Below are 26389 nucleotides of genomic sequence, written 5' to 3'. Positions count from 1 at the left end.
GATTTTGAAAACACTGATATCTTTCGGTTGATCTTATATTTGGGGGAAGGGGACGAAGACAGGGCCGGATTTAGGGGGTGGCCACATGGGCCGCGGCCCATGGCGGCAAATTTTGCAATTTTTTTAAATGTAGCTATACAAAAAACATCGGATTCAGAAAAAAAAAATTATGAACGAGAAAAGGTGACAAAATCTCTCCTTTCCTGAGAGTATATCTCTAATTTTGTCGTCCTTTTGTGATACAATAGACAGCACCTTTAATTAGTCGAGTTAAGACTAAGAGAGAAACCGAACATGGAATTTGGCCTGGAACGGCGCGGCGCAGAGAGCAATGATGACGAGAACGTGGGATGAAAAAGAGAAACCCTCGGCGCGGCGGTCGGCATGTAACACATATTACCGCCTTCAAGTCTGCATGAATACTTCACGCATTGCGTAAATGACAGTGCGGTCGCTGCGGTCAGCAGCGGGCGTCGTGAAACGCATACCGCATTCAAGACTGTAGGAATACTTCACGCATTGCGCCAAACACAGTGCGGTCAGCGCGGCGCGACGGCGGAAGTTAAACTTATTAAACCACATTTATGTTTGTTCTTTCATAATTTTTTCATTCGATTCATATAAATGGAAGGCCTTGTCCACATAGAGATAGGTTTACGGAACTTAACTTTCGCGCCGAGTTCCGTGAACGTTTGCTAGTAGTGTTGACAGGGTTTTCGCAAAAAAATGTGTCCAACACGAGTAAACGCGTCTTATGCAACCCTCCCACTCCGGCACGTTCATTTGATGGTTTTTATTGATGTTTCAAAACGAATGAGAATGGGGCGGCAAAATACAGGCGGCCCATGGGCGGCAAGTAAGTAAATCCGGCCCTGGACGGGGAAACCAAATGAAAGATGGGGGAGATTTCGAATGCAGAGAATTCTTAATGCAGTCGTTTGAGATTCCCGTGCACAGTCTTGAATATTCGGAAAAAAGCACCACCCTCTATTTAACTAGTTTCAAAAAGAAGCCATAGATTTATGTAAATTAAATTCGTGGAAAGGGAGAGTGTCAATTTTTAAAATTTTTACATGTTCTAGTATTGGTGGTCTTCTATGCATCCAGCAATTTCACACATAAAATTAAGGAAGCACGAATCAGGATCAGTGGCGTGGCATGCTTTGCGATGTATCGATTGATCTGCCATTTAAACCTATGAAAAGGGATCGATAAACAGGGTGTTCGCAGCAAAAACCTCAATAATCGATTCTTTACCATAGCTTCAAATGAGGAACTATCGAAAATCGATCATTCACGCCTCGCCACCAATCAGGATGATTTCATTCTAACTTTGTCTCATAAATCCGATTGATATTTTGATTTTTTTAAAATCACGCCGCTAATAACACAATGACTCTTGTCTTTTTGAAACATTTGAGGAAGCTCAAACTGTACTATAATTTTGACTATATTTTAATTTTTACAATGGTTTTGATGCATATACAATGTATATAGATCGAAGCTTTTCTTAACTAAGCATTAAAATTCTTGTAAAAATGTGATTAATTTTACAACACCATTGAAGTACGCAAGATATTACTTGAGTTTATTCAAAGTAATGTTACACCTTAGGTTGATACAATATCTGGTTCAATCTTTTAGTTTCTTAGTGGAAAGAGCTAATTATTTTGCGTGAGATTTGTTGCTCATTTTATGGAAATGGCGTGCAAAATTGTCGACCTCATAGGTGACCGTTATAAAGCTACCTATGATAAAATTGACAATCAGAGCGCAGTCATTTAGATTATCAAATTTGCAATTAGTTCTTGGCGACCTCATTCTGTAGTACTGTTCAACCTCAATTTCCTTCTTCATCAACTTGGTTCTAAAGAACGTTCGATATTTTTTATCTGGTCTTCTTTGCTTTTTGCTCCTTGTATTTTTACATTGGCGAGTCATTCGTTGACACCTCAATGTTAAGTTTATTTTGTCCGCTTTGCAATATAGGAGCTGTATTTTGTTGACGATGCCGCAGTAGGCATCGGTACATACAAATTCTTTACTTTCTCCTGTGTTTATTTTTATTCCATTTTTTTCTTCTTTTCTTTTCATTGTGCGCTTGCATTCATGAGGGTGTTAAATGTATGGGCGATCTCGAAACTAATATTTACATTAGAGAAAAAGCTTCATGCGAAAGAGATATAGAATGCAGCTATGATATATAATCTTTATTATTAACGCTAGGTTATAAAGACTGAGAGTAATTGATTTTTTGGTTTAAATTTTTAGCTACCTCTTTATTTTCATGTTTTTTTCAAATCGCAGCATTTTTTGAGAATTTTCCACATATGTCTTCTCTTTGCAGCTTGTTCCCTCCCTTATTTAAATAATCGTCTGTTCATGCAAAAACAAGATTGTCAAAATGTATGACTGCGTAGTCTAAAGCACGCGAAAAACCCTTTAGCTTTCAAATACGATTTAATCGCAACATCAAGACCATCTGATATCGTAGCCTTTAGGTTGACCCTGAATGGTACGATCTCTGGGCAAGTTTTTTTTAAATTTTTTTATTTTTTTTGGACGTTTTACTCAGAAAGTTTAAAAATTATGTATAATGTTTTGAATCTACGACTCTGTATCCCTCAATTAACTCTTCGCATAACACAATCTTGGATAGTTTTTGAGATCAAATATTTGACAATTTTGATCTCCACCAATAAGATTTTTCCACCCTCTAGTTTAATTACCCCAAAACGTCGCCAACTCACCAAGTAGATCGTCTCGCCTTCTGTTTATTTTTCAATTTTTCAGAACCGGTCTGATGGCATTGATTCAAACGTGCGTTTCACAGCTCTTACGAGGAAACTAGATACGGAAATCATGGAAAACCGCCATAGCAAAATAAAAATCCCCAGACACAATAGAATCAAGGCAAAGCATTTTTTCACACCCGGGATACAAATCTATTTACAGCCTGGAAAGAAAGCCATTTTAAAGACAGCTAAAGTTGCGTATAACAGAAACAGACCTTCACTTCATTAACAGCGTCCAGATAAAGAGGTTTTAAAAACGGAGTCTCTACGTCTAGGGTGTCAAGCACAAATTTACGCACTGCACGTTGAGGCGAGTGAAAACACTGAGTCGGTACGGGGTTCTTTTTCTTCCTTCCCGCCTCCGGCTTTTTCGCCCGTGAAGCCGATCTGCTACCTATCAAAGGAACACTTACCAGCTACCTGACCTTTGCCCCGAAAAGACCGATAAAGCTGTCGTGACCTGATTATGAATTCTGCTAATAGTTTGGCGAGCCGAAACAAAACGATATATACACTTCCGTGCGAGCCTTTATGCAGATCGGAGTGTGCTATTACCGAAGCTCATGTCGAAATTCAGATGAATTTTTTATCACTTGACGTCGTTCTGTCTACGCAGACGGTTCGGCGCTGATGGAGATGAGGGTTCGAACGCTCGTGGTTAGAGAGATCATAGATAGACGTGCCTGAGTCGTCGTTCGATTGGCCGCCGATGGTTCTTTCATAAATGAATCGAAAGAAGTAGAGTCCCTTTATACCCAGAGTTAAGACAACTCACTTTTGGTTGGGCCAGGGTTGGGCTGAAAGTGGCCTAAAAAAAAATCCAATTCTGATTGGTTCTCGCTCATGGAGGCCGAAACGAGTGCACCAAGATGGCGGTACCTCGAATGTGAACAAGAATAATGAAAACATTACCTAATTGTGGTTTATCAAGAGTAAATTGTTTTTTCCATCGGTCCAAAATGAAAATAGATTAAGAAATTATTCACAAACCAATCTCATTTTCTTTGTAATTGATCAATTTGTTGATGTTGTTGTTTTTGTTTAACAGACATCGCAGGATTCCTGATCCTTATCCCTCAATATCGTTCGTTTGGGTGCACTCGTTTCGGCCTCCATGGCCAGCCAAGGCCGGCTGCCAGTCAGCTGATAATCGAGTTGTCTTAACTCTGGGTATAAAGGGACTCTAGGGAGAAGGAGGCTCTTCCTCCGTCTATCTACGTCTTATTTGGACCGCACTGAAAAAAATTCTCGGTGTATTTACTAAGAAAAGGGTAAAATTACCAAGAATTCAGGGTTCTATTTGATCCCAGTTTTTTCTTGGTAAAATTACCATTTATGGAATTGGTAATTTTACCGAGAAATCTCAGTGAAATTATTGAACTTTCTCGGTAATTTTACCGGACCTTGGTAAAAACACCAATATTTTTTATCGACTGTGGTAGAATTACCGAGATAAAATGGCAAAATTACCGGGAATTGATTACCAATAAAAGCGGTATTCTTACCTGAAAAAACAGTTAAAATACCGGTTTTTAGGTAAGCTTACCAGTCTGTCTTGATAAAATTACCAATGATTGGTAAAAAAATGAGATGGTGAAGGCACCAACGGACCTTGGTAAAAACGCCGAGAATTTTTTTTCAGTGCGCGTTAAACAGAAAGGAACCAAGTCACATCAGCTATTGCCAAATTTACTGGGGCATTCAATTTTTTACAAGAAAACAGTTGTGCGGATTTTCGTGCAAATTTCAGTGGATTTTCTCCATAGTACGAAGCAAATTCCTCAAAATATTCAAAGGAATCCATACGCACGTTCTCTCGTAAAAAATTAAATTGCCCAGTTAAATTTGGCAATAGCTGATGTGGCTTGATTCCTTGCTGTTAAACGCGGTCCATTTTGCAGATGGTGAAAAAAGCGTGTTTTTTTCAAAGCAATTATTCGTGCCTCACTGTCGGGGAAATTGCATGTAGTCAAAATTGCAGGCGTTTGGTAGATGGTTGATTCAAATTATCAATTTTTAAGTACGAACAGTACAGTTTTTTCTCACTCATTAATACCTTTTGTAAGACCATCAAAGTTAAGAGGCTCTTAAAAAAGGCCTTTGTGACCATTGCACATTCTGATTGATATTTAGAGTTTGTCGAAAATATGTCTTACTCTACTGGGTGATTCAGTATCGGAGCCTTATGCCGGCGAAAAAAATGCATTCTCATGGAGCAACTGTTCGTGCTTCACTGTGGGGTAAATTGCCTACATGCAAAATAGCAGGCGTTTTGTAGATGGTTGATTCTTTTAACTTGTCAATTTTAAGTACTGACAGTACAGTTTTTTTCTCACTCTTCAATAACTTTTGTAAGACCATCAAAGTTAAGAGGCTCTTAAAAAAGGCCTTTGTGACCATTGCACATTCTGATTGATATTTAGAGTTTGTCGAAAATATGTCTTACTCTACTGGGTGATTCAGTATCGGAGCCTTATGCCGGCGAAAAAAATGCATTCTCATGGAGCAACTGTTCGGGCTTCACTGTGGGGTAAATTGCCAACATGCAAAATAGCAGGCGTTTTGTAGTTTGATCATTCGTTGAACTTATACATTCTAAGCACGCACAATTTTTCTTGCAAAACATCGACTATCAGCATATTTAAGCCAACACTCAACAGCCTTCTAAAAATTTTAGTGTCCTTAAGACAATTTGCACCTACTGATTGATATTGAGAGCATAGATCTGTCAGAAACGTTTATTTTTGCAGTGATAAAGTATAAGATGTAAATCTATCTGTACTTATAATTAATTTTTACACTTTAGTTTACTTGATTGGTTACTTTAATTTTTTAATAATTAAATTTTAATGTTTTTTGTTTAATTTAATTTAATAAACTTTAAAATCTGTGTAAAATGGTTAAAGTATCTTGAAACACACCCCTTCATTTAGAGTTTTGCGAGGGAAACATTAGGCAGTTATCTTTTTTCTTTTTTTTTTTAAAAAAAAAGACACTTTTTTGCTGATACTGAAATAATTTTTCAGATATTAAGGATGAAAAAATCACCTCAAGAGATTCTGTAGACAGAGGGTACTAAAATTGATTGTTTTACTTATTTTGGTTAAGTTCCTTTTTGAAGATTCCCTCTTCGAACTTTTCATTTTTCCAGGTATTCAAATCATCATGTAGTAGAAAAAAAACTGAAGTATTCAAACATGTTATTTTGGTAGACAGCACTGTGGAAGCACGTCAAAAGCTCTTATCAAACTTGCCTGCTCAAACAACAAAATATCTCGCAGTATTATTCCCCAGGAGTCCACCAAAGCGTATACTGTGCACTTTCACGAGTGCACTTAGAACGCTCAGAGATATCACGAAAATTGCACATTGCGCCAAAAAAAGCGCCTCGCTTGCGCTCAAATGACTCGTTGAACAGCATAAAGTTCAAATACTGTTGTTTAAAAACTGAGTCAAAGGTCTCTCCCAAGGCAGATAACGACAAATAAGTACTAAATCACCAGCAGTAGCATGGTTTTTTTAAAGCGTTGAAGGTTGTCAGTTGTGATTAGAAACCTCCCACAATTTTTAGTGAAGATTCTTATACAGCCCTATGTGCTTAGCTGTAGGATTTTCAAGTTCTAGTTATTTGCTTTTTGTACATTGACCTGATGAAAATGAATTCCACACCAGTAAAAAGTTTCAGTACATGTGACTGACGCTGACATGGTGATATACTGGCAGACGCGACAAATAATAGTCACCATAAAATAGCTGTCGTCGATGCGCGTACAAAAATACGAGCGTTTATTGGCAGTTAAAATCTCATACCACGTAACTTAATTGCCGTGTCTTTAAGTCCCTCTGTGTTATTTTTTGATGGAGAATCCATAGAATCACCTGAAAAGTTCTCAGAATATTCTTCACACAGGGAAAAAAAATCATAGTATTTTTTGAGCAATGGTATGGAATAATTTCTCACAGAGAAGAAGTAAAGCAGGAAGTTTGCGACATTACAATCAGAGATACATAGTTTGAACAATTCACCGTCCGTTGCGATTAGACTATAACTATTCTCCAAATGACAGCTTTGCAGCCTGAATCCTATATTCAGGCATAGATTTCCTGGAACCTTCATGTCTCTGAGAACTTACATTTTAAAAGCATAACTGGTGAAATATGTCTTCAAATCATTTGTATTTTTTTTTTTTTTCGATGAAATTATCTTGGCCTATACTCTCTGCTAAAGAATAAGAAAAAGCAAAAGTCAATATTTCCCGGTCCTTCGAGACATTTAGAAAACTTACATTCCCTTCAGTAACATCATTAGTGATCCATATAAGACAACAAGTACATCTCTATGATTGAGTGAAATATTTCCATTTTTTCGGAACTAGATTTCAGGACATTTGGGATTGAAAAGATGAAATGAAAAAACAAGAGCAAGTTTTGAAATTGACTCAATTTATTCCGAGTCAAAATGAAAGCTTTTTTTGTCAATTCAAATTACAACACTTAGACAAATACAATGTACAAAAACGCTCTAGGAGCATAAGAAATTTTCCTCAGTATTTCGTAACCTAGGTACTGACGATGCAGTTGGTATTTCTAGGATACATCATACTGATCAGAGCTTCCAATTTAATTCTTTGAAAGATTTTCAGAAACGTGGATGAGAGTAAACATATAAAAGAGAAAATTTACTCACTTCTAAAAAGGTACACTTCAGTAGCGCTTGCCTGTTAAAATGCAAACGGGGCTTTTAAAAACAGGTGCCTACCAAAATATAGTATTAAAACCGCAAAAATAAACGATAATCATGATAAATTCTACAGTTTAATTTTACTTTAAACGTAACTTAAATTAGAAAATCACTATTAAAATCAACAAAACACGCACCTTGCGTTATGCTTTATCACACGGGCTGATCGATGTGCCAAAGACAGGACATCAAACCCATAAGAAATTAGTACTTTTTCACGTAGAAGAGAAGGGTTGCCACCCTTCGAAAAATTTAAGCGGGGGAACGAAGAGAGATTTTTTTCATTCTATCTGTCAGCTATTTGTGACCCTTGTTGCGTGCCCGTGACTTTGCAGGGGCGGCACAAGGAGTATACTTGTATCTGCTTGCCTACAGTGCAGGGTTTAAAGTGGTGACATAGCAACCTCAAGGATATTCATTGCTTAAAAGGGGGGCAGCGTGCGGTGATTTTAAACGACTCTGCTCCATACGACTTATTGATGCAGGGGTGGCAAAGGCACTGTATCACCAGTAAGATTGCTACCCGCGGTTGGGATAAGACGGGAGCTTGCATTGCGATGTATCGATTATTATGCCATTTAAATCTATAGAAAAGGATCGCTAAACAGGGTGTTCGCAGCGAACACCTTAATAATCGATTCTTTACCATATGTTTAAATGGCATAACAATCGATACATCGCAATTCACGCCACGCCACTGGCCGGGAGGAGTTTCCTCTCTCTTTCTCTATGAGAAAAAAATATCTGGCTCCATCCGTGACTCTACCTATTGAATTAATTGGAAAGTAAACCAGTTTTGCAACTGAATTTTCATACATTAAAGCTCACTCAAAGTATTCCAAAGTTAAGTAGGTGGGTCCGAGGTAAATATGATTTTATTTTTGGGCTATCAAGGAATGAATTTACGTATTTTTGAAGCGTCTCATTTCAGAAATTGACAGCGTTTTAGGAAATGCAAAGCTATATGACCATTTTATAGACTTCTCGAGTAAACCAAGTATCGATCAAGGGACACTTTTCTATCGTAAATTAGGATTTGTAACTTCGTGAACTTCGGATTCCTCCAAAGTTAAGTTAGAATTCACAAAAATAACGTAACGTGAAGATGATAAAGTTGCGGCGAGTCTAAGGAAAAGTTGCAGCTACACGGTTTATGAGGGAGGCGCAACTTTACGCTGTTACTGCTTCTTCACGTAATTTGATGTCTTTTTCTATTTCTTCGTTGGTATCAAGGTCTGTGTACCCTAGACTACTCATTTCTGAAACAGTTGACAAACAATCACATTTAATTTGGATCGAACATATAGTATGAATCTAGAAAAAAGCAAAGAAGACATGTACGTAAGAAAGCGATCTCAGACTAGTAAAAAGAAAGAGGGTGTCAGGCAAGACTAATTTTAAAAACAATGACTAATTGTTGATTTGAGTTGACATGATGAATTAAATTTTCCTTTACCTGCAAATTTTCTCAACAAACAAGGAGAGACAAGAAAGAAATAACGAATATATGATTCGATTAAAACCAGGATAAAAAGTGGAAGTCAAGTAAAGAAATAATATCCAATTAGTAAATACATAAAAGTCGCTTTCACAGTGCTCTTTGGCGTTCTGCGATGCCTAACCGCCACATCCCCCTGTTTTCCCGAAACCCTTTACAAAAGAGGCATTTCCTAATATGCCTGTCGCCATTCTTTCACCACACTGAAAAGAAATTCTCGGCGTTTTTACCAAGGTCCGTTGGTACCTTTACCTTCTCACTTTCTTTTTACCAATTATTGGTAATTTTACCAAGACCGGTAGGGTCTATACCCCAGGCTTACCCTTACTACAGGCTTACCCACACTTACCCAAGGCTGGTAAGTTTACCTAAAAACCGGTATTTTTACTGTTTTTTTTTTCAGGTAAGAATACCACTTTTATTGGTAATTAATTTCCGGTAACTTTGCCATTTTATCTCGGTAATTCTACCACAGTCGATAAAAATATTGGAGTTTTTACCGAGGTTCAGTAAAATTACCGAGAAAGTCAATAATTTTACCGAGATTTCTCAGTAAAATCACCAATGCCATAAACGGTAATTTTACCAAGAAAAAACTGGGATCAAATAGAACCCTGAATTCTTAGTAATTTTACCCTTTTTTTTGGTAAATACACCGAGATTTTTTTTCAGTGTAGTCAAAACGTTTATGATTAACCTCACTTACCCTTAACGATTGCGGGATCCCTACTGAGATTTCGGAACCAGTCTTTGTAGGAATATTCTGGTCGAATGCCACCATAGACCTCGGGCAGGTATTTAGGATTGATGTGTTTGTGTAAGGACTTCATATCCGTGCCGTGGAAGAATAACTGAAAGGGCGGAAAATAGAAAGTTAGCGATAATATTACTAGAATTTTTGTATATTACCCTGTGATTCGAGTTTTGGACCGTACTAGGCAAGATGAAAATTTAAGCATCGTGAAATATGTTCCCTAATTTAAATTAAAGTCACAGCGCGTTGAACAAACAAAACCAAAAATCAAAGAATCAGTTTAACTTTAGTGCTCGTTAGTTTACGTTAGAATCAGTCAGTTTAAACTTCTCGCTCATGAAAAACAGAAATCAATGAAAGTCAATCGGCAGTCAGAAAGAGGCAGCTATCCTTTGACAAAGAAGTAACGCTGGATTCGAAGAAAATTTCCTCCTTGCTGTGATGCATGGTATTCGTGCACTTTTAAAAGAAAAATTCATTCCACTGAGAAAGTAATTCCATCGTAAAGAACTTGAAATTAGTCTAGTTACCAATTCGACAAACAGTACACTCAAATTAGTAAAATTTTTTAACAAGCACTGGAAGTTTTTGTCAATGAAAAGCTGATCTCTAAACATGAGATAATTTTAGATGCTTCCACCGTATACTTTCAATGTTGATGAGGAAAAACAGTTTGGTGCACTGTCTGTCTCATTCTTTCTCTGACTACTGGTCCATTCAACTTGGTACGAGAACGATTTTAATATAAAGCGTACACACGTCACAAATTATGATTTAAAATTTGATATGCGCTAACAAGAACACAAGTAAAAGAAACAAACGCACATTCCAACATAGACCAGAAACACAGGTGCTGGTAACGAGTCAAACATGGCTTAGTGCAGAATCGAGGGTGTACATTTGGTTTATTTTTCATAGGAATTCAAAACATGCGGGATGAATCCAAGGCACACCTTGTGTTATCAAACGCACGCGTTCAGTTTGAAACAGAGTTTGATAATTTAGTACGTCCTCTGCTGAAGCAAGGTGAACTCAAACATTCTAGCTGAACTCAGTGATTTTGTAAAAGCTGTATTAGTCTACCGATATTGCGGGAAAATGCGCACCATGCTGAAATTTTACTTGCTTGCACTTGCAATCAAGTTTACGCGGTTGAAGTCCATGACATAAATTTGGTGTTCTAATTAAACCCATGGATTTAAAGGTGTTATGTGAAGACACCTATGGATGCTTATGTGAGTGTTTCAATCGTGATGTAGAATTTTTGCTTCTCATTGCGATTTCAAAAATAGTTGAATCTGTGCGTTTTAACCTCATTTAAGAACCAGAAAAATATCGGACATACTAAACGAGCTTCTCACAAATCGTGATGATCTAAACCTTTCACTTTTTTACAGTGAAAACCTTACATGGAAACCTTACGACACCTTGAGAAGCACCTAAAGTAACGACATGAGTAAGATGCCAAAAGGAGTAACAAATTATCCTCTGAGAGTATTCAATTGGATTAAAAAACCCATGAGCTTGTAAAATATTTCTTTAAAATAAATACATTCCACGATTTCATTCAATGAAGAAGCTAAATTTTTAGTTGGCGTCTCTTAGAGAGGGATCCTTATGACGGCAGGTATTGTTAAATTGTATGGGATAATTTATGTTTTTAACATAGAAAAACAGAAGAGGTTCTCTTTAAAAATTCAGGAAACAAATTCTTCGTCAGAAAGAAAACTCTATGAGACTGTCAAAAAAAACGGTTTATTCACTCGTACTTTTATCTGTGTAAGGAACTTGAAAGGTTATGAAACCTCCGTGCATCGGCAATAGATGAAAAGATCAATGCACCGTTACTAAGAAACGAATAAGTTCTAAAAGAACATTTCAGCTGTGTGTTTTAGGTTGAGGTAGGTCCTTTTGTATTCTCGGCGGTCTAATTAGTGAATACATTGAAAGACAACATCAACCCGGAAGCTCTGATCTTTCACCTCTCTGTCACACGAACACGGCTCCAAAGAAGCCGTCCTTCTCTTTCTGACCGCGGCGAAACGGTGCATTCTAGTTGACCCTATGAGCAGCGCCTGTTTATTTAGGGCGAACATGTAGATTGTCAAACGTGTGCTCTAGTGAATGGAAAAAATGTGCAATTATTGCATACAGTTCCGGTTATTTCTTTTATTTAGTATTCTTCTTTAATCTTTCTTTTTTTGCGGATCTGGATGTATTGCATCATTGATTAAATTTCTCTTGCAGACGAATAGACGAATCAGATATCGTATTAAATACCCGTGAAGATTTCTGGGGTTTACGCCCCCTGACCACTACGCAGTCCAATCCACGGGGGCGCTACGCACTTCCTGTCGCGAGCCCTCGGCGGTTAATCTAAATGGAGCGGGCTCATATTTGAACTATCTCCTACCTATAGCAGCAAAAATAATAAAATTTCATCCGGTAGATTTTTCGAACGAACTGTGACAAAAAATTAACATTTATATTGTTTGAATTGGAAAATGGGTCTATTACAGCAAGAGATTAGTCAATTTAATACACTTTCTACGAGTATATTCGCTCAAAAACTATATTGGGCACATCAAAAGAGTCTGAAATCCACTCCTTAGCGCACAATCTACGTAGTTTGTAACATGCTCTTTCAAATTTACTGCGTGTTCGGGCAGGAATTCTTGGTGGCCGGCATTTAGTTCGCCCGGAGAGACATCTGAGCAACAAAACTGATGCACAAGAAAAATTTGTGCGAGATATTTGTAACTCTAATACTTGACACGCGGTAGGAAATTAGTTAAATCATTTATCATTCATTATTTATCATTTTGATTCTGAAATAATATTGAAAGAAGCTTAAGTTGATTCATGTTTTTCTCTTTTCCTCATGATGAATATTTTTAAGGGTTAAGAACTCAAGGTTACCTATAAGGTTCCTGACGAGGAATTTTTTTTTCCTCGTGAATATAATCGAACATTCTTCAAGCTAACCTACTTGTCTGATGAGATGTGCCACACAGTAGCCTGGAAATTGAATATCCATTTGGTAGGACTGCATGACAAATGCAGGCAAAGAATAATCTAAAATCTTAAAAGTTCCTTCAATTGATCTAGACGCAAAACATTCTACATCTCAGATGTGAGGCAGAGCTGGCAGACCGCTTCAAAATGGCTCGTTCATATCAGAATTTTCGGAAATAATTTTTAATACACAAGCCACTGAAAATCAATTTTATAATGTCTTTATCGAGGTTAAAAAGATTCAATCCGTCGCCTTTTGATATGAGTATCACTTCGCAAAATAAACTTGTTAGAACGTGCATCACAGAGACAAGCAATCAAACCAAATAAAACATTCTATTGTGTCTACTGTTTCTACTTCAAACTTTAAAGCTATACGTTTTTCTTTTGAATCGCAATGCACTTCCAAGTCATATAGGGGTGCGCGTTATTCTGCGTTCAGAAAAAGCAATTAACTACTTGCAGCTACACAGCCAATTAAATTATATACTTGCAATGCTATTATCTCAAATAAAGGCGCATAACATTTTATATCCCAATCATTATGCCTACAGCAGTAAGTATATGGTAGGCTTCATTTTCATTCACTTAAAATACAATGCAAACAGAACTAAGACGGGAGGCACTGCATGATGAAGTCTCTAAAAATAAGACTATTCTAGTTCAGAGGTTAACGTTCATAAAAAAATTCAGTGATATTGTATTTAAAATGTATTTGAATTATTTCTAAGCTGCAGAAGCAAATGAATGATTTTGACCGATGGAACTGTGATGCAATGCTCAGTGGCGTGGCGTGAATTGCGATGTATCGATTGCAATACCATTTAAACCTATGGTAAAGAATCGATTATCAAGGTGTTCGCTGCGAACACCTTGATAATCGATCCTTTTCCATAGGTTTAAATGGCAGATCAATCGATATATCGCAAAGCACGCCACGCCACTGGCGATGCTGTTACTGCATTAGTTTTTGTTGTATTGACGATTTTCGATCCTCGTGATTACAAATGATTGGAGACGGACGCCCTTTAGTTATTCTCCTGCTTGCTTATTGATCATTCCTTAAGCTAATATACTTTTAAAAATGTTTAAACTGTTCTTAAATGTTATATGTGCGGTGAGTAAATTTACCAGCATGTAAAGACGATGTAAGGTCTGATGAAATGTTTTCAATTATATTTAGCGCAGTGGTGAGACGTGAATGATCGATTATCGATAAATCCCCATTTTAAGCTATGATAACGACTGTATGATTAAAGCGATCGTTGCGAACACCCTGTTTATCGATCCTTTTCCGTGGGGTTAAATGGCAGATCAATTATCGATACATCGTAAAGCACACAACGCCAGTGATGGAGTGGCGAATTTAATTTTGATGGGCGGACATGCACGATGACTAACATGATTTTAAAGTAAATGTACTATAACAACGGGTAAAGATTAAAACATATAATCGAAAGGGTATTTCTTACGTTCCACATGGTAGTAATAGTACTCACATCCTTATTCGTCTGTTTCATGCAATGACACTTTTCGTTTACGAACCATTTATTGCGCTTCATATGCAAAATTTAAATTAAAAAGCAGTAATTGTTGGTGAAAAAACCATGAGGATGTGACCCTTTGGGCCTTAATCGGTTTCATCTTCAAACTCTAAGTGTTCCGTTTGATTTCAATAGAAAGTAATTGATGGGTAGCTTTTACTACGATGGAAGCTCGGTGACTCCGACAGTTATGTTTTCTTTTGGTTGTAATGAGTGAAATTGTCGCTCCTCTGGAGAAAGGGCATATCTCGATCTCTGCATGAGCCTCATAACGCATAGGATTATACGAATAACAGGGTTCACGTGGAAATTGATATACGCCGCACGGTGGATCGAGTCATTAGGAGAGGTGGGCAAGATTGGAAACTTTAAAAGCTTACAACTCCATTTATACAAAATTTTAAGGTCCTAAAAGTGGCTCCATTGGTTTCCTCGTGAAATTTTCTTCTAGAATCACCCCTTAAAATTTAAAATGTGGTGAAATAAACATCAAAGTTTGCAGTTTTAGTCGGAAATTTCATGTCCGACTTCTCGATTGATTCGATCCACTGTGTGCCGTTACGTCTGAGGAGCGACGAAATGTCGTCATCTTCCGTTCAAAGTATCACAAGCGTCATGCGACGTTTAAAAATTTCCGCCGAAATTTTATTTTTTTACAGAGAAATTGTTCAACGAAGCTGTCTGAAAATTTCACCGAATTTTCTTTGTGCTGCTGATAAAATTCAGTGAAATTTTCAAACAGATTCAACCAAAAATATCTCTGTAAAAAAATTAAATGGCGGCGGAAATTTTAAAACGTCGCATGACGCTTCTGATACTTTAGCTGGAAGGTGACGATGTTCCCCGCATGAGAGCTACGCTGCCGTGCTAAGGAAGAACGCCGTATGAACTTTTGAAAGTTGCCAAATTTCCTCTTTGAAAATATTTATTTTTTAAGATAGTTACGAATATTTTTCCTTGAAATTTTCAGATGTTTTCAATCAACTGCTAGTCTGTTCTCATATGTACATCCGTGTGCAACTTTCTGAAAAAAGTTGGTGAGTGGTATCAATCTCTTCGTTATGATGTCTAGAATCAGAATTTGGATGGTGATAACCTTGAAAATCGTGCAGGAAGCGCCTAAAGCCCAAAAACAAAATGGCGGCCGCTCGGTAGGCCTTATTTTTGAAAATTCCGTATTATGGCATGTGAGGTATCGATTCCTATGTTTTTTGGGTCGTAAAATCCGAATATGATGTTTAAAATACCCTCCGATCAAAAAAAATGTCGCAAATCCAACATGGCGGCTGAAAATACCCACCCGGCGCGAAAATCGCTGAGTTCTCATTTGGCCGTCTAGTGAGGCGGCCAATGATTGTATTGTGTGGTCCCAGGTTTCAAAACAGAGTTACAACTCACTGTACGGCCCATAAAAAAAAACCAAAATCCAATATGGCGGCCAAAATGGCCGCCGATCGAAACCTGTATTTTTGGTATCGGCGTATGGCGTCGAGTGGGGTATCGTTTCTGATGTATTTTGGGTCGCACATTACGAATATGAAGTCAAAAATTACTCTTGGCCAATATTGAAGCTCGTAAATTCAACATGGCGGCTAAAATGGCAGGCATGGATAGAATAAAAGCAATTACACACAGCGGTAGTCCTGATTTAATACATTTGTGGGGCCTCTCAAACCAAATTCAAAGTTAAAATTCATCTGATCACACGTATACGCCTTTGCCATCCACTTTGACACTATAAATGGCTGCTACAATAGCCGATCTTAAATGATAAAATAACCACGTAAAATGTGGATGTCGAGGTAAGTAGTGAAACCATGCATCCTCGGGACGGCTATCAAATTTTAGGGTGTACTTACCTTTTGCGAAGTTTCTTATCGGAGTATCCAGGAGAATTTGTCTGCAAAGTCTGCTAATCGGCCGCGAATAAAAATAAAAGTACAAAATACTCACAAAAGTCTAATACTGGACCCGACAAGCGAGTAAGACTTAACACTGTTAGAAGATTTTATGTGTGTTTGGGCAAATAAATAATAAGCAAAGTAGATGAATCATGTTTTTCGATGTATTTCCTTCAATGATTACAAAAATGTATTTTCAATTTAAAAGTTGTGTTATATAGATTTTGCCTCAAATTACCCAAAATCATTAAATACCTTCACATATTACCATGCCATACCGTCTTACCTTACAATATTACCATGCCACACTATATGACCATGCCATACCCTAGTACCTTACCAATTACCATGTTACCTTGCCAATTTTTCCTTAACATATTAACATTTTAAGTATAGAAGCTCTGAGAAAATATCTTGAGTTCTGATTGATTTACTCATCACTACTGTCGCTGGATTCATCAATGGCCTCTTCGTCTTCTCCCTCATCATCGGAGGATTCTATGTTGTCACAATTTGAAGCATCACCTTCACATTTGCACATTTCTGTGCATTTTAACCCTTGTGACCTACAGACGCAAGGTAAAGTGCAGCGCTTTTTAACACAGTTGCATCGGCAAAGTTCCCAGACCAAGTCTGGAATGCAAGGAATAGTTGAGGTTATCGGCTCATATTTGTCCTCAACTTTTTGCCATCCAAAATTGATAGGTGAAGGGGTTTCAGGGAATTGAACCAGATCCTGATTCCAAACTAAAGCTTGTAAGTGTGCTCTCAGAAGAGCTGGATTTAAGGCTGCTTTTGTGGGAGGCAGATTTTCATCTTGGCATTGCTTTTTGGAGAACAGCCACCATCTTACATCGCCTATATCTGTTAATGTGGTCTTTGGAAGGTACAGCTGACAAACACATTTCTCTAGCTGTGCTCTAACGTCTTCAGGTAGGAGTGATGTTTTCCCAAGCTGTACTAATGCTTCCAATAATTCATTATCTGCGGACTGAAAAGGTTTTCCACCATTTTGGTTTCCCCTTATGTGCAAAGGATCCTGTAATGTCAGCGCCTGACAGCGCATGCAAGCCTACAAGAGCAGATGCTTTAAGAGGTCCAAGGGCGTTGTAAATTGGAAGTAGGTCAATAAACTTTTTCATACCCTGCCCTATAAACATTCCAACTTCAGCGGTGAGCATGGGGATGCGTCGCAAAGCTAAAATTACCACATCTGTATCAGGTGAATATATGTGTGTGCTAATTACTCCTTTTGTAGCGACAAAAACACCGTGTAGAATCATTTTTGTGTCAGCTTCCTCTTGCGTTGTTTGAAGGCACTGCACATCGGTGCCATCCGAAGATTGCACGTTGTTTCTCCAACTCACAATAAATTTCAACTTCTTAATCTTTGCTGACTTCAAAATTTGAATAGAAAGGAAGTTAGTCAAATCATCCTTCGTTTTGTCATGGGCCAGAAGTTTTCCCATTGAAATAGATGCAATTTTCATGTCTGCTGATATTTTGTAATGAATTGGTTCATTACCTTGCTGACGGCGTACTCTTGTGTCATTTTTCAGAGAATTAGCTTGGTAAGTATCAAAAACAATATGAGTTTCATCGTAACAGCTGAATTTTTTAATCAACCAGTTGGAAAAGTCCTTTGCGAGATCCTCGCACGTCTTGAGCCCTGCTGGCTTGAAGTAGCAGTGTAAAAGAGCCATACCGTCTATTATGGCTGCTTTTTTTCCACTCAAGTCTGGCGATTCATTAGTGACTGATGAGGAATTTCCTTCATCTGCTTGTTGTATTGAAGTTCCTGGTAGAGATTCCAAAATGGACAGGAGTTTCGATTTATTTGTGCAGTGAAGCATTCTGCCGTCGGGACCAAATAATGATTTAGGCAACGCGGAGAACTCGTATGTGCTGATGTTAAATTTTACATCGACATCAGGCCGACGTCGCGATGCAATTAACAATCTTGAAATTAAAGAAAAATCCGTTTTCATGACAATTAGACGGTCTTTGTGGCATACTTTTATCTTTTTTGATGCCGATGCAAATGAATTATCTTTAATTTTTGTCATACGAGACCAAAACGGAGTGGTTTTTTTTTCAATTCTTTCAGAAAAAAATTGTTTCTCAGCAGTTTTGCCAATTTCTGCAACATTATTGACAAAATTGCAGACCTCTTTCGGAAAAAACGCGATTCGTGAGAATATGGGTTAGCTCTGAATTCTTGCACTGGAAAGGATTCGTCGTATTCTCAAATTCTGCTTTAATCTTTAGGACGTTTTCATCCTGGCGCTTTTGAATTTTTGTAGAAAGCTCGTGATGCTTCGACGAATGTTGATTTTCTCTCCCTAGTAACTTTTCCGTCTCGCTCGCAATTCTATCTAATTCAGGATACACAAGGAAAAATCTGTTTCGAGCATTATCATTCAGCGTGATTCCGATGAGACCGCCGAGTACTTTCACTTTCTTGTTTATGTGTTCAAGTGCTTCTATGTGAAAAAAACCGGGAATGTTTGATTTTTGCAATATCTAATTATCGATTACAGAGATACCAGTAAAATATGTGTAATCCGACGAAAAAAAAACATGATTTTTCAGTCATTATATCTAGTTTGCACGCCTAACAGAGTGCTTCCTAGATTCGAGACTGCTTTAAGAGCAGTCATTCATTGTGTCAAAATGGATGGCAAAGGCGTATACGTGTGATCAGATGAATTTTAACTTTGAATTTGGTTTGAGAGGCCCCACAAATGTATTAAATCAGGACTACCGCTGTGTGTAATTGCTTTTATTCTATCCATGCCTGCCATTTTAGCCGCCATGTTGAATTTACGAGCTTCAATATTGGCCAAGAGTAATTTTTGACTTCATATTCGTAATGTGCGACCCAAAATACATCAGAAACGATACCCCACTCGACGCCATACGCCGATACCAAAAATACAGGTTTCGATCGGCGGCCATTTTGGCCGCCATATTGGATTTTGGTTTTTTTTTATGGGCCGTACAGTGAGTTGTAACTCTGTTTTGAAACCTGGGACCACACAATACAATCATTGGCCGCCTCACTAGACGGCCAAATGAGAACTCAGCGATTTTCGCGCCGGGTGGGTATTTTCAGCCGCCATGTTGGATTTGCGACATTTTTTTTGATCGGAGGGTATTTTAAACATCATATTCGGATTTTACGACCCAAAAAACATAGGAATCGATACCTCACATGCCATAATACGGAATTTTCAAAAATAAGGCCTACCGAGCGGCCGCCATTTTGTTTTTGGGCTTTAGGCGCTTCCTGCACGATTTTCAAGGTTATCACCATCCAAATTCTGATTCTAGACATCATAACGAAGAGATTGATACCACTCGCCAACTTTTTTCAGAAAGTTGCACACGGGACTGGATTTTTGTACATATGAGAACAGACTATGCGAACGAAATCCTGTGAAAAATTAATGGAGAAATATTCACAGATTTTCCAGAGAATTCGTTTTTCGTCGAAGGAAATTTGGCAACGCCTTATGGCTCATACGGCGTTCTTTCTTAGCACGGCAGTACGTTTGGATGAAATGGAGCAGTGGCGTGGCGTGCTTTGCGGTATATCGATTGATACGCCATTCAAACCTATGGAAAAAGATCGATTATTAGGGTGTTCGCAGTGAACACCTCAGTAATCGATTCTTTATCATAACTTCAAATGGCGAGATATCGATAATCGATCACGCCACGCCACTGAAATGGAGGATACAATTACGGCGACGTTACGGTTACTGGGAGGACAGCTGTGGAAGAGTTGTAAACTCGGTGATCCCGTGCAGTGATTCCCCGGTTGCAGACTTGCAGCAAACTTAAAAAATAATCTGAATATACCTTGCCGCTTACCATCTCCTGATACCTTCGCCCCAGGAGAGGCTTGAACACCGAGAACACCACGTCGAAGACCCACGACTCGTTGATGATGTGGATCGCAAACGTTTTGATCGGGAAACTAGTCTGCTCGCCGGCCATGGAACAAAAAAGACACACATTAACTTGGTTGACGGCAGTTAGTAACTGAGATATATTTGGATTTCAATTTGCGATTAGGAACCAAGATTTCTGGCTTGACGTAAAGTAACATTTATGTACATACGGAAACTAATGGCTCATACGCTGTTTCTAAACTGAGCCAGTGATTGTAGTTCCAAATTGCATAAACACAATATCTGTTTTCCAATTTTCAAATATCCACTTCTATTAAAAAAATTACGTACGGAAGAAACTCCCATTTTCAAAAAGTAACGTACACATGAATGAAAATTAAGAGAAAAGAACCAATAATCTAATGGCAAAAAGTGGTCAGTTCGTTTGTTGTCCGCGCGGAGCAAATTCGTGCGTACGACAACATAGTCGCTTTCTTTTTCTGAATTGATTTTACTATTAAGAAACCTGCACTGAATAAAAATTTTCATGAGGGATTATTCTGCCTTAAAGTGTCGTTTCTTGTCGAAAAAATTTGGCTTTTTTTAGGTATGGAAACGTTATTTTTTCCTGTCGTTTCTTTAATTTATACTTACCGATAAGAAAACGACGCTTTAATCACTAAAAAAACTGACTTCATGTTGAATCCGCACGGACTTAACTAAAAAAAGAAAAAAAATTTCCCGATATTTTGTGAGTTTATAAAAAGTCCAACAGCTAATTTTGCGCTAGTTGAATAATTAAGGTTAATTGCATTACTTAAAGAAGTAGACGGAAATACGGCAACCTGCAAGGTGTACAAAAACAGCGGTGCAGATGTAATATACGCGAATATTGCATCAACATTTTCACGTTTGTGCCTTGCTGCGCTCGCTGTGGGCTGGTAAACAAACATTTATACATAATGCAACAAAATGATCTCATTATTTGCAGTCTCTCCTCATCTCTTTATCCCCTATTCAACAACTACTCAATTCTGTATTCTTTTTATCCCCCCCCCCCCCATCACAACGTGGGATACACCTCTGCCCCTCTGTCGTGGTAAGATAAAAAACGCCACATGAACAGTCGGATGAAGTCAAATTTCCTCTAAAAAAAATGTTAATTCTCAGGAAAAGTTAATGATAATTTTCTTTAAAATTTCAGATTAAATTTCGCTCAAGTCTCTCTATAAAACTCGCGAGTAAATATACGCAAATGGTTAAGAAAATCCGAAGTTCAGGAGGAGAAATTTGACGAAATCTACGAATCAAAAAAGCGCGCTTTTCTCCAGCACATCAGCCCTGTTTGTGGGCGGAAACTATCCACCGATCTGGTAGGAAACGCTGTTCTTCGGCCTGAAACATCGGGTTCGCTGCATCAAATCATGACGTCACCGGAAGTGCAGAATTTTCTCGAACTAACGACCGATCGTCTATCGATCATTCGCGAATTCTGTGGGCTACGACCTTGATTAATAAACGATATAAACTTTATTACGTTTTTATCAAATTTTGCGCCTTCCCAAGTTTTGTGAGCGTGCTGTCCTACGCATGTTTAAACAGCGTACTCATTTAGGACTCATTTGCGAGTTAACTTAAGAGCGGACGATTTGGAAAGACGACGCAATGCTTGAGGTATCCCTGCAGTTTTGTAGGCGCTTCCCGATTCGCGAGTTGAGAGCGGAGGGCTCGGGGAGATGGCGCAATGCTTGAGGTATCCATGCAGTTTTGCAGGGGCTTCCCGCGCTCGTTCTACGCGCAAAGTTAAGAGTTTCGGAAATAACCTTCCAGAAGATGAGGCCCCTTTCTACAGGTCTGGTTACATTTATGAAGCAACAAAACTTTCTCGCATATCGACGTCAATGTGAAAGAACTTGGTGTCTTTTCTATTGACTCGGAGATTTTAACGCAGAGCAGCAAGTTTGATTGAGGAAAAAGCGTGATACAAATATTTCAATTTCCAAGTAGGTTAAATTGCTTATCCACGAGATGAAAGAAAACGTGAACTCTCTTCGGCTGACCCAGAGACTTTAACGCATGGGTAGAAAAGTTGGATGGGGCGAAACACGTGATTCGCATTATTTTCACTCCCAAGAAAATGAAATTACATATCCACTAAATGAAGGAGAACGTGGTGTTCTTTATGATCCCAACTATTCGCTTCGTCAAATTCAACTTTTAGTTCGTGTAACCGAACTCATAAGGTTATACAAATTGATGAAATAAGTTTAGTCAAATGAACCTCTCGGTTACACAAATCAAAAAATTGGTTTTATTCCATAGAGTGAACGCTCAACGCACTGATTTTAACGAAAACTCATGACAAGAATGTTGATATTTTGTAAAAATAAGTGGGGATGCATTGATTTTTACAGAACTAGTGAGAGTAGTTGAATTTTTGAGAAAATTGCTGCTTACGTGTTGAATTTTTAAAGATTGTCAACAAAAGCGTTGAATTTTTGAAAAATTTATTGGAAACCCGTTATATTTTTTAGAAATTCCTTTAATTTGTAGTAAATCACTGCTAACGCAAAATGCCTCAGTGCGTAGGGTGAGTCCCTGGTTGCTTGAATTAGCGTAGGCCTAAAAACTTTCTGCACCCCTGGAAATCATAAGACAGGATTTCGTGCGGCTTCGCATTGCACTAGAGTACTTGTTCTTCGCCACAAGGGGAAACGGTACTTCATTGTGCAATACGATAACGCTGGTTTTGCTTCGGTGAACATTGTCGCTCCCGTGGCGCGTTAATGGGACTTCGAAATGGCATCGATCGAAGGTGATAAACGACGGACTTAATGGCGTAATGCACATGCAAATAGAGTAATCAGCGAGCGCAACTAACACCAGAGTCTTTGCCATATTTTAAGCGTTTCTTGATCCTGTGACGAGATCTGAAGAAAGGCTAACGCTGAATTTTTGAAATGTTATACCTTCGGGGTCGGGTCACGTACACTCCTACACGAAGAAATATGTGAAGGAGTCAGGCAAGTGGCCTTAAATGTGAAAGAAAATAAAATGTGATAACCATACCCTATATCTTAGTGCAATCAATTTTGCATTATTTGGTTACTCAACAACTCCAAATATTGACTTGGGAACTCTTTTGAGGACTCTTGAAAGGGTAAAGAAGGGAGAACTCTGGAAAAATAAGGTGTTAAAGGGCACCGGCGCATTTTCAGCCGTTCAGATTTCAAGCGCATAGCAGGTGCCTAAGGGTTTAGGGGACAGTAGTCCTTTGGCAGACTGTGACGGCTCTCTGTAGCGAGCCCGAAACAGCTAGTATGATTATAAGCTGAGTCTAAGTATATTTTTGTTGCGTCTCAAGATTACTGCGTTTAGTTGAAATTTGAAAAAAAAAAACCGAAAAAAAGGAGAAGAAAAACATATACGTTGTACGTACTTTCAGTTTCCTAAAGCTGCAAGTATATTTTCAATGCGATCCTTTTTACAAAGTTCAATTTTATGCAGTAGTTTAAAGGTTATAATGAAGAGATATGTAGTTTTGAGACGACTCTCTTTTTTTGTCAGTATCGTCACTGAAGTATTTCTTACCCGCATCTCTCAATCAAAATTTCAAGGGAACGTGCCAAAGAATATTTCTGTCCTAACCCTTCTGACACCTACTTCAATTAAAAGAATATATCTCAATTAAATATGATAAGTACGTACCACCATCAGTTCAATAACTTTACTAGCAACATTGGGTGTGATTTGCCACGCCTGTTGAAGAGTTAGATTTGCTAAGTCGAATATAACAACGCCACCCAAGATCTGGGCTCTTGGCTCGAGAACACCTAATTCTAAGATAGCTAACGATGCCTTCAGAATTTCATCTATATCGTATTCCTTTGTGTTCCATTTACCTGCGAACAAACCAAAAAAACCAAATCATAAAATCAAACGGTCAACCTGAACAGACAGTACATAGAGGTGACGTCCAAGAAATGAGGATAGTTTAGAATGGAATCTGTTCAGCTACCATGAGCTGATATGTACAGCTCTAATTAATGGTTATATGGACGTGTTTATGCTAAAAGGAACTATGTGCACAGGGTTTGCGTGCAACATAGTTCTTTTTAGCATAAATACGTCCGTATATGCTATCGATTATTTTCGATGATTTATGGTGGGCAATCTTCATCCATCATGTGAATAAAATTTTAGAAAAAGCCCAGTTCAATTCAATTTTGGCCATTAAGTCGGTTTTTAAATTGACCTGGTGCGGTTGGCACCTCTTGCTCTACCTAGATATTCGAGTGCCGATAGTTCCAATACATGTATGTATGTACAAGCTGATTTTACGGCGCACTAGGGCGCTCTGTGACGCCTACTCTCCACAGGAGTCTGTCATGGTAGAGATCCTCCGGAAGCCAATACATTTCTGTGGATTTATCAATTCAATTTGCGAAAAAAGGTGTTCGATTTTTGAGAGTATACATAGTTTATGCACAGAATCAGCAATAACTCCCTTTTTTTACAGAAACCTGCAGTTTATTTCGAGTAATTCATGTCAAAACTGCAGCAAAAAAGAGGAAAAGGGGCAGTCAATTGAATTTATTCAAACGCGTTTTATTGCAACTGAGCAATCGGGCGGATATAGACAAATCAATAAGCATTACTATTATTCTAGGACTGGGCTCGAATACGGACACTCTTAGTTTCTTTGCTGGTATACTGCCGTGCTAAGGAAAAAGTCGTATGAGCCTTCAGGCGTTGCCAAATTTCTTCTAATAAATAATTAATTTTCAAGCAAATATTTGAATATTTTTCTGCCAATTTCTCAGATAATTTTTTTTGTAATTTGATCCAACGTTATTGAAAATTTCAAGGGGAAATATTTATAATCTTTCTCCCAAATTAACATTTTATCGAAGGAAATTTGGCAACTCTTGAATGTTCATACGGCGTTCTTCCTTAGCACGGCAGTATGGGACAGTACCACCATTCCACCAAGGTCAATGAACAGCTTTACGCTGGACCAAGCTCAGCGCACCTTCCCAACGACGCGCGCCATGAGCACAGTTGTCAAATTTTGCAATGATATTATTTGCTTTTTGACCATGGAAGAGTAATGTTTAGTTGAAGAGTGTCATACCGTGGTGGTGTTCATTAAAAAGAAGATAAATACGAAAAAAAAAAAAAAAAAACAAACAAACAAACAAACAAACTTAAGCAGGAATGTGGTTGAATAGTTTTTACAACAGCATACTACGTATTGTTTCATACGTTGAGCACTATGACACAAGGCGGCATACACACTATGTTTTTTAGTCGTGTTTTCCCCGCTTTTGCCAAAAGCAAATGTTCCAGTGCAATTGGACGAACCGATTTGCCTTTATACTTCCATTTTCTGCATGGAATTATTTTTTAAATACAAATTATCTAAATGTAAGCATTCATTTTACATACTTCTTGTTTTTTAAGCTCAGTAAAACGTTGGTCTCGAGAATACTTGTGTTGTTAAAAAATTAATTTTTAAAGGAAAAATATCCTTTTCGGCTGTCTAATTTTCCATGGGCTTGAATGAATGAAGAATCTGATAATTAATGTTCACATTGTTGGTGGTAGTCGCAAAATGGATACCTCGATTGCAGCTTTTCGAAAGCTCTGGTAATTTTTTTTTATTTTTTTTTTAAATGCATAACAATTTTCTTCAAAATAGTTACGACTAAGAAGACTAAGATAAACCAAAAAAGACTAAGGTATAAAAAAACCTTGTGCTAATTTTTTTAAATGAAAAGAAATCCGCACATCGCAAATCGAGGCAGCTTGTTTTTCTACGCTTCTCATCGGTAGAAGATACTGCTTATTGACTGATATTTAAAATCGTGTGCAACTACTTTAACATTGAGAAATTGTTTACCTATTTTATTCCCGAGGTATTTTTATTTTGGCGCGTATACGTAGTATACCGCCTTTGCGATCGTTTCGAACCTTGCTCGATACAATAACCGAGTCCCTTAGTTCCTTACCGAAAAGTGACTACCGCGAACTTCTGAGATTTTCCAAAGCGTGTAAAAAGTTTATTTATCCGTCAATAATTATGATTTAAAGTTGTTTCTCATTCTGGGGCTCTCTAGTTTATGTGCAGTGAATACCAAGAGTCTACGTTACTTGGTTTTCTTAAAAAAAGCCTAAGAGTACGACGCGCTGATTTAAAATATGCATATATAAGCAGAATCAAGCGAATTGATTCGAGGATGGCT

The 26389-nt window shown here is 38.0% G+C and overlaps 2 protein-coding genes across 3 annotated transcripts in view; both read right to left on the bottom strand.

Annotated features, from left to right (window-relative positions):
• Positions 1–3168, bottom strand: part of LOC109033942 (alpha-tocopherol transfer protein) — a 30087-nt gene extending 26919 nt beyond the window's left edge. The window contains exon 1 of the mRNA XM_019046806.2: positions 3011–3168. The gene's annotated coding sequence lies outside the window, so the exon portion shown is untranslated. The remainder of the gene's footprint in view (positions 1–3010) is intronic.
• Positions 3169–7221: 4053 nt separating this feature from the next.
• LOC109033964 (alpha-tocopherol transfer protein) overlaps positions 7222–26389 on the bottom strand; it is a 75254-nt gene continuing 56086 nt past the window's right edge. The window contains exons 5-8 of one of the 2 annotated variants that reach the window (XM_019046848.2): positions 23853–24046; positions 20113–20235; positions 9741–9885; positions 7222–8795 (exon numbers count right to left, since the gene is read on the bottom strand). In XM_019046848.2, the coding sequence (XP_018902393.1) occupies positions 8707–8795; positions 9741–9885; positions 20113–20235; positions 23853–24046 (551 nt within the window). In that variant the 3' untranslated portion in view covers positions 7222–8706. The remainder of the gene's footprint in view (positions 8796–9740; positions 9886–20112; positions 20236–23852; positions 24047–26389) is intronic. The other variant, XM_019046849.2, reaches the window with a different exon arrangement.

The sequence above is a fragment of the Bemisia tabaci genome, chromosome 8 (genome assembly GCF_918797505.1).
Source record: "Bemisia tabaci chromosome 8, PGI_BMITA_v3".
NCBI lineage: Eukaryota > Metazoa > Arthropoda > Insecta > Hemiptera > Aleyrodidae > Bemisia > Bemisia tabaci.
The sequence above is the reverse complement of the archived record's forward strand: the minus strand, read 5'-3'. Positions and strand labels throughout refer to the sequence as shown.